The 18015-nt window shown below is 44.7% G+C and overlaps 1 protein-coding gene across 1 annotated transcript; it reads right to left on the reverse strand.

Annotated features, from left to right (window-relative positions):
* Window positions 1–476: 476 nt before the first annotated feature.
* FGF20 (fibroblast growth factor 20) lies at window positions 477–15555 on the reverse strand. Its single transcript, XM_068268643.1, has 3 exons — window positions 15279–15555; window positions 4513–4616; window positions 477–817 (listed from the first exon to the last, which is right to left on the reverse strand). The coding sequence occupies exons 1-3, from the start codon at window positions 15553–15555 to the stop codon at window positions 572–574; spliced, it is 627 nt and encodes a 208-aa protein (XP_068124744.1). The 3' UTR covers window positions 477–571.
* Between the last annotated feature and the right edge of the window lie 2460 nt (window positions 15556–18015).

An 18015-nucleotide genomic window follows, 5' to 3' on the forward strand; every position in this document is an offset into this window, starting at 1 on the left:
AGTTAACTGGGACTACAATGCCAGCATTGAGGTTTGTTATGTCAAAAGATGTTGACTTGAAAGAGTAATTACTAGGGAATTTCTTGCATCTGAGATATAAGAAACCAGCAAGTAAATCAACTTTTCGGAAAAACCCAAAATAAACATATCAGACTGAGTAGGAGTTGACATTTAAGGAACTGCAGTTTTTGTTGGATCAGCTGACATTTAAAAGTTTTGCTCAGTGTCTCCAAGTATGGGTGCTGTTGGCCATTATTTCAGTGTGCTCTGAAAAGTTTTTAGAGTGAGTTATCTAATGCCAACTGCCAATCAAACAGCTGAAGACTCTATTCTGTAAGGCCATATACTTCCACAAGTGAGTAGCTTTGGTATCATAGCTCTCTGTCTTATCCACAAGTTTCTGTATCCTCATCCTCGACATGAAAGGTCTTTAAATTGGCCATCAACATTCTTTGGTCACATTCATCCAAGGCATCAGTGACGGTTGGTCTTTTGCATGCTTTCATCTTCACTTTTTCTCAAGAAAAAGCTTATTTTTGATGGAGATATCCTTCATACCTAGTGTAGGTTTTCAGCTATACCCTATGACATCTTTATAGAGTTCAGGGACCTTCTCAGGGTCCACCGGTCTAGGCAGAAAGTGAGTGAATTTCTGGTGTCTTTTAGCACGAGCTCCATCTCTAGGAGTCCCATCTTTATTAAGTGCTACAAAATATCGCCTCCCATTGTCTCCATGCTTATACAAGTTTGATGAATACGTGTTGTACCAATTCTCTTCAAATTGTTCCCGAAAAATGCATTCTGTAGTCAATTTTTCCTGTTAAAAAGATTTTAGACGTTAAAGCATGGAACTGTACACAGTATTAAAGGAAACTGTTGTTAACAAACTAATAAAACATTTTAAATAAATACATTCCATGAAATATTCTGCATATTTGATAATTTTTGTTGTTGTTATTAGAATCTTTTGTTTTTAATGATGAAAGCTGAATGTTTTTAGTCTTTTCTTCTGTTGAGTTTTCAGGGCAGTACCACATTTATCCTGCAGATGTCCTCATTTCCACCAATGTCTGCAAACAACACACGAGTTTGGCCATTGGCTAAACTTGCATTATTAGCAGCATTCTGTTTCATTTACCAATTATTAACACCAAACTCAGATCTTTTTAAAGTACATGTAAAAGCTCGTACACACGTCTAATAAATCCACCCGATTGTGGTCTGACTTTGGTTTGTTGGATGACAATCAGGCGTGTGTATGCAGGATAACAGGTGGTTTGCCCAATCCAACTTGCACAACTGTTTGCCTGATATCGTAGTCATTTGAGCAACTTGCCCTTGTTTTGAGTGCGGCCATGTTGTGCAGTCCATTGTTTCGCTTGCGCGAGCAGTATGTAAATGAGTTGGCCATTCAGTTAGTTGGTGCACAGAAAATTCAAGTCAGGTAAAGGGTTTGTCGTGGGGTTGGTCATGTTGTGGAGTTGGCCGTGCACTTTGTTGGATGTGTGTACTGGGCTTTAGTTCAAACATTTATGATATTCAGATAAGAAAATTCTTCTAGCCATACCATGTTCTTTCATGTGCTTTCTTGCCACTAATGAGTAGTTTATTGATAAAAGCTACTAGAAAAGTTTTGTATTGTGTTTTCTATCAGCTAAAGGGGAACTTTGCTGAATATAACTTAATGGATACCTTAGCGCTAAATATTTTTCAAAATGGATCCGTGTGTGGGGAGTTGTGCAGATGCCCAGGTGTCTTTATCCATTCTCATTAATTATCCAAGTTCTTTACTTCCTGGTCAGCGTAGTCGGTGCACTCCGACCCGAGCATACTCCGCTGCACATGCGCAATATGTCCACTTGAGTGCGTGACCAGCTTACATCATATGGTCATTCGAGAGCACGGTCGCAATGTGCCCGAGCGGACATACTGCACATACAGCGTAATATGTCCGAGTCAGAGGGCACCAGCTGCACTGACCAGAAAGCAAAGAACTTGGATAATTACCAAAGAATAGAGGCAGATGCCGGGGCACGGGAGGTGCGGTAAGCATCTGCACACCTCCCCACACACACACATTAGGTGTCCTTTTTGAAAAATATTTAGTGCTAAGGTATCATTTAACTGAATATAGCTTAATAAAATTGCTCATTTTACCAATATTACTTCATAAAATATTTAGTAAATCATACCTCCCAACATTTGAAGATGTGAAAGAGGGACACTTAAGCCACGGCCGCTCTGCGGCCTTAAGCCACACCCCTGTTTCTGCAAGAGGGTGACAATGGTAGGAAAGAGTTTGCGGAGGAGGGTGCCAGTGGGTGGGAGAGGTTGACACTGGGTGGAAAGGGGGGTGCCAGTGGGTGGGGGAGGGTGTTAGTGGAAAGTGGAGGGTGTCAGTGGGCAGAGAGGAGGGTGCCACTGGGCAGGGAGGAGGGTGACACTGGGCAGGGAGGAGGGTGCCAGTGGGTAGGAGGAGGGTGCCAGTGGGTAGGAGGAGGGTGACATTGGGTGGGGAGGAGGGTACCTGTGGGTGGAAAGGAGGGTGCCACTCGTGGGGGAGAAAAGTGCCAGTGGGTAGGAGGAGGGTGTCAGTGGGTAGGAGGAGGGTGCCAGTGGGCAAAGAGGATGGTGACACTGGGTAAGGAGGAGGGTGCCAGTGGGTGGGAAGGAAGGTGCTAGTGGGTAGGGGGGTTGTCAGTGGAGGGGGGAGAATGCCCGTGGGTGGGGAGGAGGGTGCCACAGGGTGGGGGAGAAAGGTGCCAGTGGGTAGGAGGAGGGTGACAGTGAGTAGGAGGAGGGGGACACTGGGTGGGGAGGAGGGTACCTGTGGGTGGAAAGGAGGGTGCCACTGGGTGGGGGAGAAAGGTGCCAGTGGGTAGGAGGAGGGTGTCAGTGGGTAGGAGGAGGGGGACAGTGAGTAGGAGGAGGGTGCCAGTGGGCAAAGAGGAGGGTGACACTGGGCGGGGAGGAGGGTGCCAGTGGGTGGGGAGAAAGGTGCTAGTGGGTAGGGGGGTCGTCAGTGGAGGGGGGGGGAGTATGCCCTTGGGTGGGGAGGAGGGGGCCACTGGTTGGGGAGGAAGGTGCCCCGTGTCGGGAGGAGGTTGCCCTGGGGAGAGAAGACAGAAAAAAATGGTGGAGGCGCCAGGTGCGTCAATAAGGGATGCAGGAGCCGGCTTCATTCCTCCCTCTGAATGCCCCCACCTGCTGTGAATGTGGCCTCCTGTATGCAGAGTGTGCGCAGCGGAGCGGGCAGTCCTCTTACCGCTGGGCCATGCACACCGGCAACTGGAGTATCTCTGCTTCCTGTTACGTCACAGGAAGCAGATTGAAGATGGATGCCAGTGAGCATGGATCAGCGGTAAGAGGACTGCCTGCTCCGCTGCGCACACTCTGCATACAGGGGAGGGGGTCACACAATTACAGCAGGTGGGGGCATTCAGAGGGAGGGAGGGAGGGAGGAATGAAGCCGGCTCCCGCATCCCTTATTGGCGTGGCTGGCGCCTCGATCATTTTTTTCTGTCTTCATTCTGCCCAGTCAGCCGGGACTTAAGGGGGGGTTCCCGGGATAGTGGGAGTGCCCCCCCAAATCGGGTAGGTCCCGACGAAAACGAGACGGTTGGGGGGCATGAGTAAATGTTTGCTCATTGTAAAATCTTTCCTCTTTTCGATTTGTAATCTCAAATTCATTACAGGTGGCAACATCTTTAGTGCTGGTTGGTGCATCACTGTGGAGTTTTTGTTTACTGTCTGTTCCAAAGTCATTAGAATGCTCTGGAAGGAGAATTGATACAGCTAAACAGCCTTGGCTAAACACCACTGAAAGGTCGGAGCTACACACCAATATACAGCTACATATAGATCTGGAAAGTGTTTCTGATGCTAAAACCAGGAAAATTAATATATATGCGGGTATCCTGAACCATTTACTGCATTCTGCTATATGATGCCTTTTTAGTGAATAAAATTGCTTACTTTTTACAATATTCATAAATGATTTAGTCAATGTTTGCCCATGTAGCGAGCAGGAATGTCATAGCCTAGGCTAAACATCACTGAGAAGGCGGGGTTACATACAGCAATACATAGATATTGATTTCATTGGTCCATTTTCAAACTGCATCTATTTACATATAGATCTGCATCAAGTCGGAGTTATTTGCCTCTCATTGATCATCCCTAGCTGCTGCTAACTACAGGCCTAGTGCTTCCAGGCACCCTATGGAACAAAGATACTCGAAAGATTAGTTGCTATTACTGATGTCACTCATTGGAAGCCGTTAGATTTTTCTTCTTATTTCCATTGTGCAAATTGTGTACAGCTTGGAACTGGCACATGCATTTGCACTTCCTACCAGTTTCTGAAATAAGAAAGTGGGAGACCTTTAAGACACGCCTCTACCACACCTCCTGTCATGCCCCGCCACTCCCCCAGTCACTTATATAATTAAAAAAAATCATTATCAAGAGACATAGTTTTATCATTCAAACACAAATAAAACATATACTTACAGAGCCAAATAGTTCCCCTTTATCATTCATGCCCAGGTATAGGCCGCTGTCCACGCCTCTGATGCTCACCAGACCGATAGCTACACTGATGAACTCCAGAATACCTGTCCAAAGCAAAACATACCATGAATACAGATGAGGAATCAGATCTTACTCTGCAACCTTAAAGTTAACATGAACGCTTGCACAGGACACAAGGGAAACAGAGAGAATTGCACCCTATGGGCTTGATTCACAAAGCGGTGCTAACTGTTTAGCACGGGCGAGCTAAACAGTTAGCACGTGAAGTGCCATTCGCGGACTTTTGCGCGCGTAAAGTGCTGCGATTCGTGCGATCGCGGACTTTTGTGCGCGCAAAGTGCCGCGATTTACGCGAATCGCGGCAATTTGCAAGTGCAAAAGTCCGCGATCGCGCGAATCGCGGCACTTTGCACGCACAAAAGTCCGCGAACGGCACTTCATGTGCTAACTGTTTAGCTCGCCTGTGCTAAACAGTTAGCACGGCTTTGTGAATCAAGCCCTATGTGTTTTTAGAGAGAATATCCTGTCTACTTCCACCTCATCTTCAAGTAATCACAAGTGTAATTTGAGCTCTCAGCTGTGTCAGCACAGAAGTTCAGCAGTCCTCAGCAGACACAGCTAGTATGTAAACACAGGATGTTAACCCTTCGTCTGCTTCCATGAAAGCAAGAAATAGACGCACTGAAGATTTATTGCAGGAGTTCTGTACGCTGTAACAAAGAATGTTATTATGCTGATGCTTATCTTTTACTGCAGAGAGGAAGTTCTGAGATCAGGTCCACTGTGAGGGATAACGCCATGATGGAGCAATAGATTGGCCAAGCCATGGGACAAATATAGAGGTAATTTGTACATCAGATTTGTATCCTTTAAGGGTAGGAACACACTATCAGAATCGCATATGCGTTTTTCATTATGTGCTATGGAAAATGCCCCCAGCCTCCAGAATGCCCCTCTACACCTATACAATATGCCCCCACCTTTTCGCCTTCGTGGTGTGAGACCTGAAAAGCTGGGACCAGCTTGTTTACATCCAGCTGCACTGCTGCCTCTGGCCACAAGGTAGCACAGTTCAGTAGAAAGCAGACATCCTTTTTATTAATTTCAGTGAAGAGAAGAAAGAATTCCTGCTTGCATGCAAATTTAGTGAGAATTGTATGTGGTTTGGAATCATCTAAATCTGCAAGTACAGTATATTAGATTATTAAGTATAGTTAGCCTTTAAATGCATACAAATGCCTGAGAGATGTAGTATAACCTTCTTAACCCAACAGGAGGGGCTTGAGTCACTAAACCATGATATATCATATCACGCCCGTTTTCGCGCGCAATCGCGAATTTGTGCGCACAATTGCAAATTTTTGCATGAAATGCGTCTGTTTTTGTGCGAAAATTCGCGATTCCGTGTGAAAACTCACAATTACGTGCACAAATTTGCGATCACGTGAAACCGGAATTCCGCGTAAATCCGATTTACTGCAACTCTGTAATTTTAGCCCAATCACAGAACTCGGGAGCAGTGGACCAATCACAAGATTCCGTTTTCCCGAGTTCCAATTTTCCGATTTCCGATTTATTTATTTATTTTTTATGTTGTCACTGCATTCTCTGATGCAAACAAATGACATATAAAATACCCTTCGAAATTGGAAATTCTGAGAAACTAAAAACGGAGATTGGATAAAATGGAAAATCAGAAAAACAGAAATTGGCATTTCAGTGGAATCGGAAATGGGCCATCATCATTCAACCATCCCTAATGACGGTGTTTTCAATAGAAGATAACTGTTTTCAGCAATAATTCAAAGCATATCTATCAATAAGTGATAAACAGAATGGAATGATTTATTGCAATAAACTTTATAAGTTGGGTTAGCACACCCAGGAGCCTTCCTTGGGGGTCCTCTCACACTGTATCTCTAGCGTTTCATTGCAACGGGCAATATCATTGCATCCCAATGCAATGCAATGATATTTCTATAGAATGTTTGCATAAGGTGCGCTGTGGCAGGTGGAGTGACACACTGCATGCTGTGCATTTACTGGGCAACGTGCATATTTTACAGTGGTGGTAAAGCATACTTTCAATGGTACTGTATGCTTCACTGTGTGACTATGGAGTTTTCAGCACCATTGCGTTGCGGTCTCAAAGGGAACATAAAGTGAGAAGGATATGGATTTTTCCTTTTAAAACAATACCAGTTGCCTGACTCACCTACTGATCCCATGTCTCTAAAGGTGCATACACACATCAGACCATAGTCTTTGGAAAATGAAAGATCACATACCAATTTTACCCCCTTCCATGTAGTATGAGAGCCATACCTACACAGTCTATTATATTGAGCTTGTTTAATACACATTCATCTGCAGATCAGACAATCATCTGCAGATCTGAAGATCCATCCTGGTGGATCTGATCTGCAGATGAATGTCTGTTAAACAAGGTGTGTATGAGGATCTGCAGATATCATAGACTATCATTGCATTTTGCAGGGATGGATCTTTTGCAGGAACAGATCTTTTGCCGATACTGATCTTTTGAATGTGTACTGCATCTGTGTGTGCAGCATCTTGCAAAGATTTTTATCTGATGGGGAGTTCAGCTCCATAGAATAGACTGTGTAGGTATGGCTCTTATACTACATGGAAGTGGGTAAAATTGGTCTGTGATCTTTCATTTTCCAAAGACTATAGTCTGATGTGTGTATGCACCCTAATACGTTTAGCCACAGCCCCTCAACAAGCATGCAGATCAGGTGCTCTGACTGAAGTCAGACTGGATTAGCTGCATGCTTGTTTCAGGTGTGTGATTCAGCCCCTACTCCATCCAAAGAGATCAGCAGGACTGCCAGGAAACTGGTACTGTTTAAAAGGAAACATCCATATCCCTCTCAGTTAAGGTTCCCTTTAACACAATGTGCATAGTGTAAAACAGCCCTAAAACACTCTGGAGTTCTCCTTTAAAGGACAAGTTAGAGGGATATGGAAGCTGCCATCTTTATTTCCTTTTAAGCAATACCAGTTGCCTGGCTATCCTCTGCCTCTTATACTTTTAGCCTTAAACCCTGAACAAGCATGCAGCACATCAGAGGTTTCTGACATTATTGTCAGATCTGACAACATTAGCTGCATGCTTGGATTCGGACACTACTGCAGCCAAAAAGACCAGCAAGGCTTCCAGGCAACTGGTATTGCTTAAAAGGAAATAAATATGGGAGCCTCCCTATTCTTCTCACTACAGTTGTCCTTTATGTAAAGTCATCACTATGTAGCAGATTGCTTGACAGAAAACGCCAAGATAACACTATGGCATGCTATGTATTTATTATAAAGACCTGAAAAGTGGACTCATTCCCCATGAAAATGATGGTGGTATTTTGTCTTTATTGTGCTATCTTTTTCAAAGCACGTCTTAAACAAAGCAACAATAAGCAGGTGAGTCAAACAGTGAGCAGCAGCCACATCAGAGGAGGCCTGGCTGAGAATAGGGGCGGCATGAAGGCAGCTCTGTATGAAAGGACACCGCCTAGATCTGATCTCCGCCTGATGGGAAAAGCGTTCCAGAGTGCCTAGAATGCCTGACTTCATCTCAGTTCTGCATCCTGAGCACACAGAAAACATCGCCTATCTTTTCAAATATATTTTTTCTGCATTTTGCAAGATTTATTATCCCGCCCTGGCTGCAAGCATCAAAGGAACTCGTAATAATTAATATTTATGGTCTTGACTATGGGAAAGTGAGAGAAAGCGTTTTAATCAGTTTTACAGCAGCTAAATCAATACGAGGGGAGTTGTTATCAACAATAGCGAGTCTGTTCAGATAAAAGAACACTGAATAAATATTTCCCTCATTATTCACTCTTCCTGCCAGATAAGCACTTCCAGGCTACCTGTCCTCTGCAGGAGCGCTGTACAGAGCGGCCGTGCCAGCTACATACAGTGTGCCAGTGGGCAGCGCAGGAGAACGCAAGGACAAGTACAGGACTGTACACGCTGTTATGTGCTGCACTGCTGCATCTGAGTGCACTGCACATACAACGGCACACGCTGTTGTGTGCTGCATTGCTGCATGTGAACGCCCTGCACATACAACTGTACACGCTGTTCTGTGCTGCACTGCTGCATCTGAGTGCACTGCACATACAACGGCACACGCTGTTATGTGCTGCACTGCTGCATCTGAGTGCACTGCCCATACAACGGCACACGCTGTTCTGTGCTGCACTGCTGCATCTGAGTGCACTGCACATACAACTGTACACGCTGTTATGTGCTGCACTGCTGCATCTGAGTGCACTGCACATACAACGGCACACGCTGTTCTGTGCTGCACTGCTGCATCTGAGTGCACTGCACATACAACTGTACACGCTGTTCTGTGCTGCACTGCTGCATCTGAGTGCACTGCACATACAACGGCACACACTGTTCTGTGCTGAATTGTTGCATGTGACTGCACTGCACATACAACTGTACATGCTGTTCTGTGCTGCATTGCTGCATGTGAACACACTGCACATGTTCTGTGCTGCATGTGAATGCACAACAAAATTGTACACGTTCTGTACTGTAATGCTGCATGTGAATGCACCGTAAGACAAGACAAATAATATTTATATCACGCTTTTCTCCTGGCGGACTCAAAGCGCCAGAGCTGCAGCCACATCAGAGGAGGCACGCTCTATAGGCAGTAGCAGTGTTAGGGAGACTTGCCTAAGGTCTCCTGCTGAATAGGTGATAGCTTACTGAACAGGCAGAGCTGAGATTTGAACCCTGGTCTCCTGTGTCAGAGGCAGAGCCCTTAACTATTACACCATCCAGCCACTGTACATACATTTGTCCATGCTGTTCTATGCTGTTTTGCTGCAAGTGAATGCATACCTCCCAACTTTTTGAGATGAGAAAGAGGGACACTTAAGCCACACCCCTGATCACACCCCTAGTCACGCATACCATAAAAATTTCATAAGAAAAATTTGTTGTTTTATAATTCAAACCGCACTGGTCCTTTCTATCCTGGTTCACTTTCCTTTATTTTAACATTTTTAAATTAAGTAATATATCAATTTAAAGGATGGGAATAAAGTTTAGAGTCAATCAAACACATTTTTTAGTAGAAAAATATATATATTAACATAGAAAGAGAGACAAAGTCCTGAAAGAGGGACAAATGAGGAGGAAAGAGGGACAGCGCTCCCAAAGAGGGACTGTCCCTCCAAAAGAGGGACAGTTGGGAGCAATGGTGAATGCACTGCACACACATTTGTGCACATTGTTTTGTGCTGCATGTGAATGCACTGCACATACAATTGTACATGTTGTTTTTGTGCTGCATTGCTGCATGTGACCACACTGCCCATACAATTGTACACGTTGTTCTGTGCTGCATGTGAATGCACTGCCCATACAATTGTACACGTTGTTCTGTGCTGCATTGCTGCATGTGAACGCACTGCCCATACAATTGTACACGTTGTTCTGTGCTGCATTGCTGCATGTGAACGCACTGCCCATACAATTGTACACGTTGTTCTGTGCTGCATTGCTGCATGTGAACGCACTGCCCATACAATTGTACATGTTGTTCTGTGCTGCATTGCTGCATGTGAACGCACTGCCCATACAATTGTACACGTTGTTCTGTGCTGCATTGCTGCATGTGAACGCACTGCCCATACAATTGTACACGTTGTTCTGTGCTGCATTGCTGCATGTGAACGCACTGCCCATACAATTGTACACGTTGTTCTGTGCTGCATTGCTGCATGTGAACGCACTGCCCATACAATTGTACACGTTGTTCTGTGCTGCATTGCTGCATGTGAACGCACTGCCTATACAATTGTACACGTTCTGTGCTGCATTGCTGCATGTGAACGCACTGCCCATACAATTGTACACGTTGTTCTGTGCTGCATTGCTGCATGTGAACGCACTGCCCATACAATTGTACACGTTGTTCTGTGCTGCATTGCTGCATGTGAACGCACTGCCCATACAATTGTACACGTTGTTCTGTGCTGCATTGCTGCATGTGAACGCACTGCCCATACAATTGTACACGTTGTTCTGTGCTGCATTGCTGCATGTGAACGCACTGCCCATACAATTGTACATGTTGTTCTGTGCTGCATTGCTGCATGTGAACGCACTGCCCATACAATTGTACACACTGTTCTGTGCTGCATTGCTGCATGTGACCACACTGCCCATACAATTGTACACGTTGTTCTGTGCTGCATTGCTGCATGTGAATGCACTGCCCATACAATTGTACACGTTGTTCTGTGCTGCATTGCTGCATGTGACCACACTGCCCATACAATTGTACACGCTGTTCTGTGCTGTATTGCTGCATGTGAACGCACTGCACACAGAATTGTTGCAATGTGCTGGACCAGGTTATCCTAATGCACTTTCTATGGTGCATTTCTGAATAACTTGTGTGATAGCAAAAACATTACATAGCAATTCTTCCTGCACGTTATAATGTGTGTCCTGCGATTCCATTGCAGAGCTTATGGTTGGCTGCAACATTTTTGGCGCTATCCCGAAGTGCTCACATTATAGGGATGCAGCACCAAATAGTGATCGCTCATGTAATTGCATTAAAATCACAGTGCTTTGCGATCCTGCTGCCAGTGGGTCCCAGGCCTAAAGTGTGCATTACGTTATGTTCGTGTTGCAGAATGGGTGTTATCAAACACACATGCCCTTATTCAAGTCACTTTTTTCCTAAGTTTTCTCCTAGGTGATATTTTCACAACTTATCAATACAATGCTTGTTAAGCCACCAGCAAGCCAGAAAATACTCAGAATAATTTTGACAAAACTTTTTCACCTACTTTGGTACTTCTTACTTTTGCAGAGTGCTAAAGATGAATAGAACAGTATATAAACCCAGGATGTTGAGTGGAGAATGAAGAAGATATTTTCTGTTCTTCACTTTTTAAAATCTGATTGATAGGTTTATGGCATCACATTTCAAAAAAAGACAATCAGAGGTTATTAAAGTGGTGATCAGTGCTGTGATAGCTATGTTGTTTGTAACTTTAATTGGCTTATCTAAGCAACAAGAGAAACTGGCGGTAGACAGCCCACTGATTTGCATCGCGGCACAACGTGGCTGTGTGCCACTATTAAAGTGGCAATCAGCAGTAAACTGATGAATAGGGTGTTTGCAACAAATACCACTAATCCCTATTGTAGCCTGCGGCATCTCCGCTTGCAAGGTGATGAGTGCTATTTGGCAATCTATAAAGAGGTGATCAGACTGATCGCTGTTTTATAAATGTGGCAATCGGGGATTCTGATTGCAAATGTCTGCTGATGTTTGCAATCTTTAAGCTGATTGCTACTTTTACTAATCTGGAAATTTGAGAAAAATTCCATTATTTCTGCAGAAACAATGCCACGTTTCTGTCAAGCTGCTTCTTTTCTCCGGGGATTCATGGGAGGAGAGTTTCTGAGGCTGATGGTAGGTAGTAGTTATCTATTATTACTAGACAAGACACAGAACTATTGCGCTTTTCTCCTGGTGGACTCAAAGCGCCAGAGCTGCAGCCACTAGGACGCACTCTATAGGTAGTAGCAGTGTTAGGGAGTCTTGCCCAAGGTCTTCTACTTAATAGGTGCTGGTGGCTTACTGAACAAGAAGAGCAGAGATTCAAACCCTGGTCTACTGTGTCAGAGGCAGAGCCCTTAACCAGTACACTATCCAGCCACCAACAACCAACAACCGACATCCAACATCCAACCACCACCAACCCCCATCCAACTATCATCCAACTATCTTTCAACCATCATCCAGCCACCACATTTGCCAAACTCCAAACTGCTGTAAGCCGCATCCAATAGAATAAACCTTATTGCCTTGTTCTTCTTATCTCCTGGCACTTTCACAGACTTGCTTGAAACATTGGCCACCCTATAAACCCTATTTTTCACCTCGTGTTAAAGACCCCCTTTCTATTTTGGAGTCCTTTTTTGACATATACACAGGTTCTCCATTTCTAAATAAGTTTTTGCAGTTTAGTCTCAATTACTAGTTTGAAGACAACCACAAAGCACCCTCACACTATACAGTATATAAACCACAAACCCATACTTATGCAAAACTAGATTCTAAAGTGCCTTATTTCCAAAATATCATCAATTCAAAGAAATGGGAATGGCATTCGTTAGAACACACTTTTTTTATTTTTTAAAGTTGATAAAAGTTTCTTATCTGAGGTATTTTCAAAAATGAGGCTTTCTGTAGCCAATGAATGCCTGTGATTGTTTCTGGAATAGACAGTTGGCAAGTGTGCACACCAAGTGCAGGCTACCAGCCCATTAGTTAAATGACGTTAGCACTTTTTATCTTGCTATGCCACTGGCTTAGATGTAATCCCTGCTGGGACAGAGGTGTTTGTATCTCCTCCCATACTCATGTTTGCATGAGTTGCTGCTTCCCAAAAGCATACAGAAAGGCAAACTAGCACCTGACCATATTATCCCAGCTGTAAGGGAATCTAAACTGGGAAACTGGGAATAGACAATGCTGTAAAGTGTTGCCTATTACTCAATTCCCTTATTCAATTCACATTTTCTCCTAAGTTTTCTCCTAGGCGATATGTTTAAACCTTATCAATAACATGCCTTTGCAGCCACCCGGAAGCAAGAACATGCTTAGAATAGTTCTGAGGGCTGGAACCCACTAGAGCGATTTTTTGAGCGTGAGAAATCGCTAGAGATTTCACTAAACGCTCTGCCAATGTAAATGGATGGTGCAAATTCCACAGAAGCGATTGTGATTAGCAAAATCGCAAACGCAAGACATGCAGCACTTTGTTAGCGTTTGCGCTTCAATGTAAAGTATATAATCGCTGGCGTAATCGCTCATCAAAACCTGCACGGAGCGATTTTGCTAGCGTTTTAAAGTTAATGTACACTGTAACAAAATTAATAATAATTGAAATGACCAATCAGACTTTTAAAACGCTAATCACTATACAACCGTTGGCAAATTGATTACACTTTTTAAAAGCGCTCCCTAAAACGCTCATGAAATCGCTTACAATCTGCTCATACAAAACGCTAGAGATTGCGATTAGCGATAGTGTTTTTTAGTGGGTTCCAGGCCTGACAGTACTGTGGGGTGTATGCAATAAACTACCTGAAGCAGAATTACCTGTATAAAGTTTTAGTGCTCGATAAGTAGAGCAGAATGCAATATATCACATGCAATGCATTACGCACTAGTCATTGTGCGGTAAGAGTCCTTCCACACTAGATGAATGCGTTCACGAATGCGATTTTGTGCACGCATTACAACGTGTGACATGTGCGGCAGGAAGTTGCCTTTCAGCGCTAGTACTAATTAACCCTCAGGGAAATCACGTATGTAGTGCAATAGAACAGTCCCGGAGGAGTTACATCAAGAAACGCATTGCATGATGTGAAAGGTCAAATTTAAGTCTTTGGACTTTTATTTCACCTTGGAAATCGCAAACGATTAATGTCGTGTCAAAGCGGGCAAAATCATGCCTGGTGTGAAAGGGCCCTAAGATCGTATGTGCGTAATTCTGTTAAAGCAATTTATTGCATAAAAGACTTTTTCACCTACTTTTTGGTACTTTTTCAATTGTAGAGTGCTAAAATTATCACCTAGAAGAAAACTCCCTATACTTCCCTATAAAGTGTCATTGGTGTATATCAGTGATGAGCGAAAATGCCAATATTCTTTTCACATTAATTGTGAAAATAATTCTATTTTGGAGCAAAAATGCCATTGAAAAAAGTTGTGGTTTTTCATGCTTTTTGCTGTAAAAATAATGATTTTCCAAGTTGTCGCAGTAAAAATGTTCATGGTTTTCTACATTTTTGCGCTTTTTGAGAATCTTCTCAGTAAAAATATAGATTTTTCGTGTTTTTGCAAAAATGCAAAAATGCAAGCTATTTTCACAAAAATGTTCTCAAAATCGAGAATGGCATTTTTGATGCATAAATTACTTGGGTGAAAATTCACAAACACTAGTGTATATGTACAATGTGAATTAATTGAAAAACTACAGGAAAACTGGAAAAGTGAGAAGTTGCTCAGAGGGACACATCTGGCCATCTGTACATCAGTTTTCCTTATAGTGATGTTGATAAATCTCCCCCATGTACCCCAAATCACACCATGTATATAAGTGTGCACAAATCTACCAGCATTTTTCACTAGATGGTTCAACAAGGTAGGACAAAGGCTGAAAAGAAAAGACTATTGTAACATAGGGGTCTGTCTGTATTAATAGACATTAAAGTTAGAAAAAAATAGTTTTAAACATGTGACAGTGAGCTCTACAGTGAAGAAGACAAGATCTAATGCATGTATCAAATCCTTCATTCTCCTGCAGATGATGAAGAATGGAAGAAGTGCAGCACATTGGGTAGAGCAGCACTTATTTGCTGTGATATGATGCTATTGTACAAGAGAGTAGGCAGTCAAGCAATGATAAGGACTCTAGGCACAGCAGCAGTGGATGATCTTTACTATTTGTTTAGAAAGACACCTGCGAGCATTTACAGCACTTGTTGGTTTCTTATCTCTCAGTCATCTAATCGAGTGTAAGGTGCAGTAAATCCTCACAGTACACACATTAGTGCAGAGATAGGAGCCCATTAAGCCATGAGAAGTTCCCCTGGTCCTCAGAGATAAGATGTTTGAGGGATGGAGGATCCCTGATGATGACCTGCTGCAGAAACAGAGTACATACCGAAGCGGCTGTGATCCTGACGGGTACCCAGCACGTTACCATCAGGCAGGATCTGCAGGTGGAAGCCCGTCCTGCAGTAGAGTTGGCGTCGGCGCAGGATGCCCTGGAGATGTGCCAGGTCGGAGGGGGCGCTGCGCGAGAGCCGATCAGATTGTCCAAGGGGGTCGTTAAACAGCAAAGGGCTGTCCCTGGCAGGAGGCAGCAAGAAGTGAGATCCAACTTGTCCCAAAGTCTCCAGTCCGGACAGATAGCTCCCCACCTCGGCCAGTGGAGCCATGTGGATGGGAGTCCAGGTGGAGGGTTGTCCAAGCAGTGTCAGGGGGCAACTTTTCCTTGAATGCCCTGATCAAAGGACTAGATGTACCAGCAGTGACTGCTCTGCTGCTCCAGGGGTCCTTAATGCAGGGCTGGACAGACCTGAGCTCTATATGAGGACACAGTTTGTATATTGGCCAAGTTGACATATGTTAATGAAGCAGGTTGTGGGTGAGAGCCTCAAAGCTCACTGTTCACACCTCGCTCTGAGCAAAGTGTCTTTTCCCAGTACAGCAGGTCCATTCAAATGCTGAGTTAATCACCACCAAGATCATCATAATCCACCTTCTCACTCACGTCCTCCAGGCTGAGCCCACAGAGCATGTTGGGGCATGGAAGGTGGTGTGTGTCAGCCAGCCAGAGATGCTGGAGAAGATTGGTCACCTGTGGAATGAAGTGTTGCTAATCTCCTGCTGGGATCGGCAGTTCAGTGTCAGCAGGAGATAGAGAGGCACACAGAGAGGAGAGAGAGAAGTGTGCTCCTCCTGGATGCAGGAGATCCTCTGATGCATTGCCTGGACAGGTGCAAGGCAAAGTACAAGAAGAAGGGGGGAGGGGGCGTGTCCTGCAGGGGGAGACCTTCCTTCCCACACTCACACAGTCATACAAAAGAAAAACCACAGACAGGAATGCCTCTTGGTTGTAAAAGCACCAATAACACGTGAATTTCACTTTTGTTGACTGTGCAAGGTGTTCTCTCTCTGGCTGGCTTGTTAGTTGTGTACTTTATCAACCATTCTTTTCCATTAATTCATACTGGACTAATGTAAGTGCCTAGAAGCAGGGAGGTTTATTCATACCTCTGCCATGATGGAAGAACAAAGGTGGGGTACTTACACCTTGCAGAAATGACTGAAGGTGGATGGCACCACCAATATCAAGAAATATAAGGGCATCTAATACACTTTTTCTTAGTAGGGTGTATGCTGCAACTAGGCACTATTCACTTTGGCACCAGTTCTGCACTCAGCTATGCCACACATCATTTGGCTACAAGTTACCCATCCCTGTAATGCAATACCTCCAGCTCATGCCAAGCCCTAACCTTACATTTCACACTTACCACTTTCTGGTGCCTAGCTCTAACCTTCCCCCTAAGGCCTCGTTCACATCAGGGCAGTTTCTGTGCGCTTTTTGATGCGCGTATGGATTTGCGTTAAGCAAGGTACATAGTATTTCCTGTTGACTGTAGAGATGAGTCCGAATCTTTGAATCGAATCTTTGAATCATTTTACTAGCAGACTGCCCCCAGTGTAGGTAGTAATGCCCCCAGTGTAGGTAGTAATGCCCCCAGACAGGTAGTAATGCCCCCCAGTGTAGGTAGTATTGCCCCCAGCGTAGGTAGTAATGCCCCCAGCGTAGGTAGTAATGCCCCAGCGTAGGTAGTATTGCCCCCAGCGTAGGTAGTATTGCCCCCAGAATAGGTAGTAATGCCCCCAGCGTAGGTAGTATTTCCCCCAGCGTAGGTAGTAATGCCCCCTTTCTCTAGGGAACTACCTGTTTCCTGTTGACTGTAGAGATGAGTCCGAATCTTTGAATCGAATCTTTGAATCATTTTACTAGCAGACTGCCCCCAGTGTAGGTAGTAATGCCCCCAGTGTAGGTAGTAATGCCCCCAGACAGGTAGTAATTCCCCCCAGTGTAGGTAGTATTGCCCCCAGCGTAGGTAGTAATGCCCCCAGCGTAGGTAGTAATGCCCCAGCGTAGGTAGTATTGCCCCCAGCGTAGGTAGTATTGCCCCCAGAATAGGTAGTAATGCCCCCAACGTAGGTAGTATTGCCCCCAGCGTAGGTAGTAATGCCCCCAGCATAGGTAGTATTGCCCCCAGCATAGGTAGTATTGCCCCCAGCGTAGGCAGTATTGCCCCCAGCGTAGGCAGTATTGCCCCCAGCATAGGTAATATTGCCCCCAGCGTAGGTAGTATTGCCCCCAATATTGCCCCCAGCGTAGGCAGTATTGCCCCCAGTGTAGGTAGTATTGCCCCAACATAGGTAGTATTGCCCCTAGCATAGGTAGTAATGCCCCCAGCGTAGGTAGTATTGTCCCCAGCGTAGGTAGTAATGCCCCCAGCGTAGGTAGTATTGCCCCAGCGTAGGTAGTAATGCCCCCAGCATAAGTAGTATTGCCCCCAGCATAGGTAGTATTGCCCCCAGCGTAGGCAGTATTGCCCCCAGCGTAGGCAGTATTGCCCCCAGCGTAGGCAGTATTGCCCCCAGCATAGGTAGTATTGCCCCCAGCGTAGGTAGTATTGCCCCCAATATTGCCCCCAGCGTAGGCAGTATTGCCCTCAGTGTAGGTAGTATTGCCCCAACATAGGTAGTATTGCCCCCAGCGTAGGCAGTATTGCCCCCAGCGTAGGTAGTATTGCCCCCAGCATAGGCAGTATTGCCCCAATATTGCCCCTAGCGTAGGCAGTATTGCC

Source organism: Hyperolius riggenbachi, chromosome 1, assembly GCF_040937935.1.
Source record: "Hyperolius riggenbachi isolate aHypRig1 chromosome 1, aHypRig1.pri, whole genome shotgun sequence".
Taxonomy (NCBI): Eukaryota; Metazoa; Chordata; class Amphibia; order Anura; family Hyperoliidae; genus Hyperolius; species Hyperolius riggenbachi.

Excerpts from the sequence above, each read along its gene's own strand:
- FGF20 (XM_068268643.1), bottom strand. The coding sequence starts at position 15,555 with ATGGCTCCACTGGCCGAGGTGGGGAGCTATCTGTCCGGACTGGAGACT. Across the intron at positions 4,617-15,278 it reads TCAGGATCACAGCCGCTTCG|GTATTCTGGAGTTCATCAGT; the intron begins GTATGTACTCTG and ends TGCTTTGGACAG. Across the intron at positions 818-4,512 it reads AAGGGGAACTATTTGGCTCT|GAAAAATTGACTACAGAATG; the intron begins GTAAGTATATGT and ends TCTTTTTAACAG.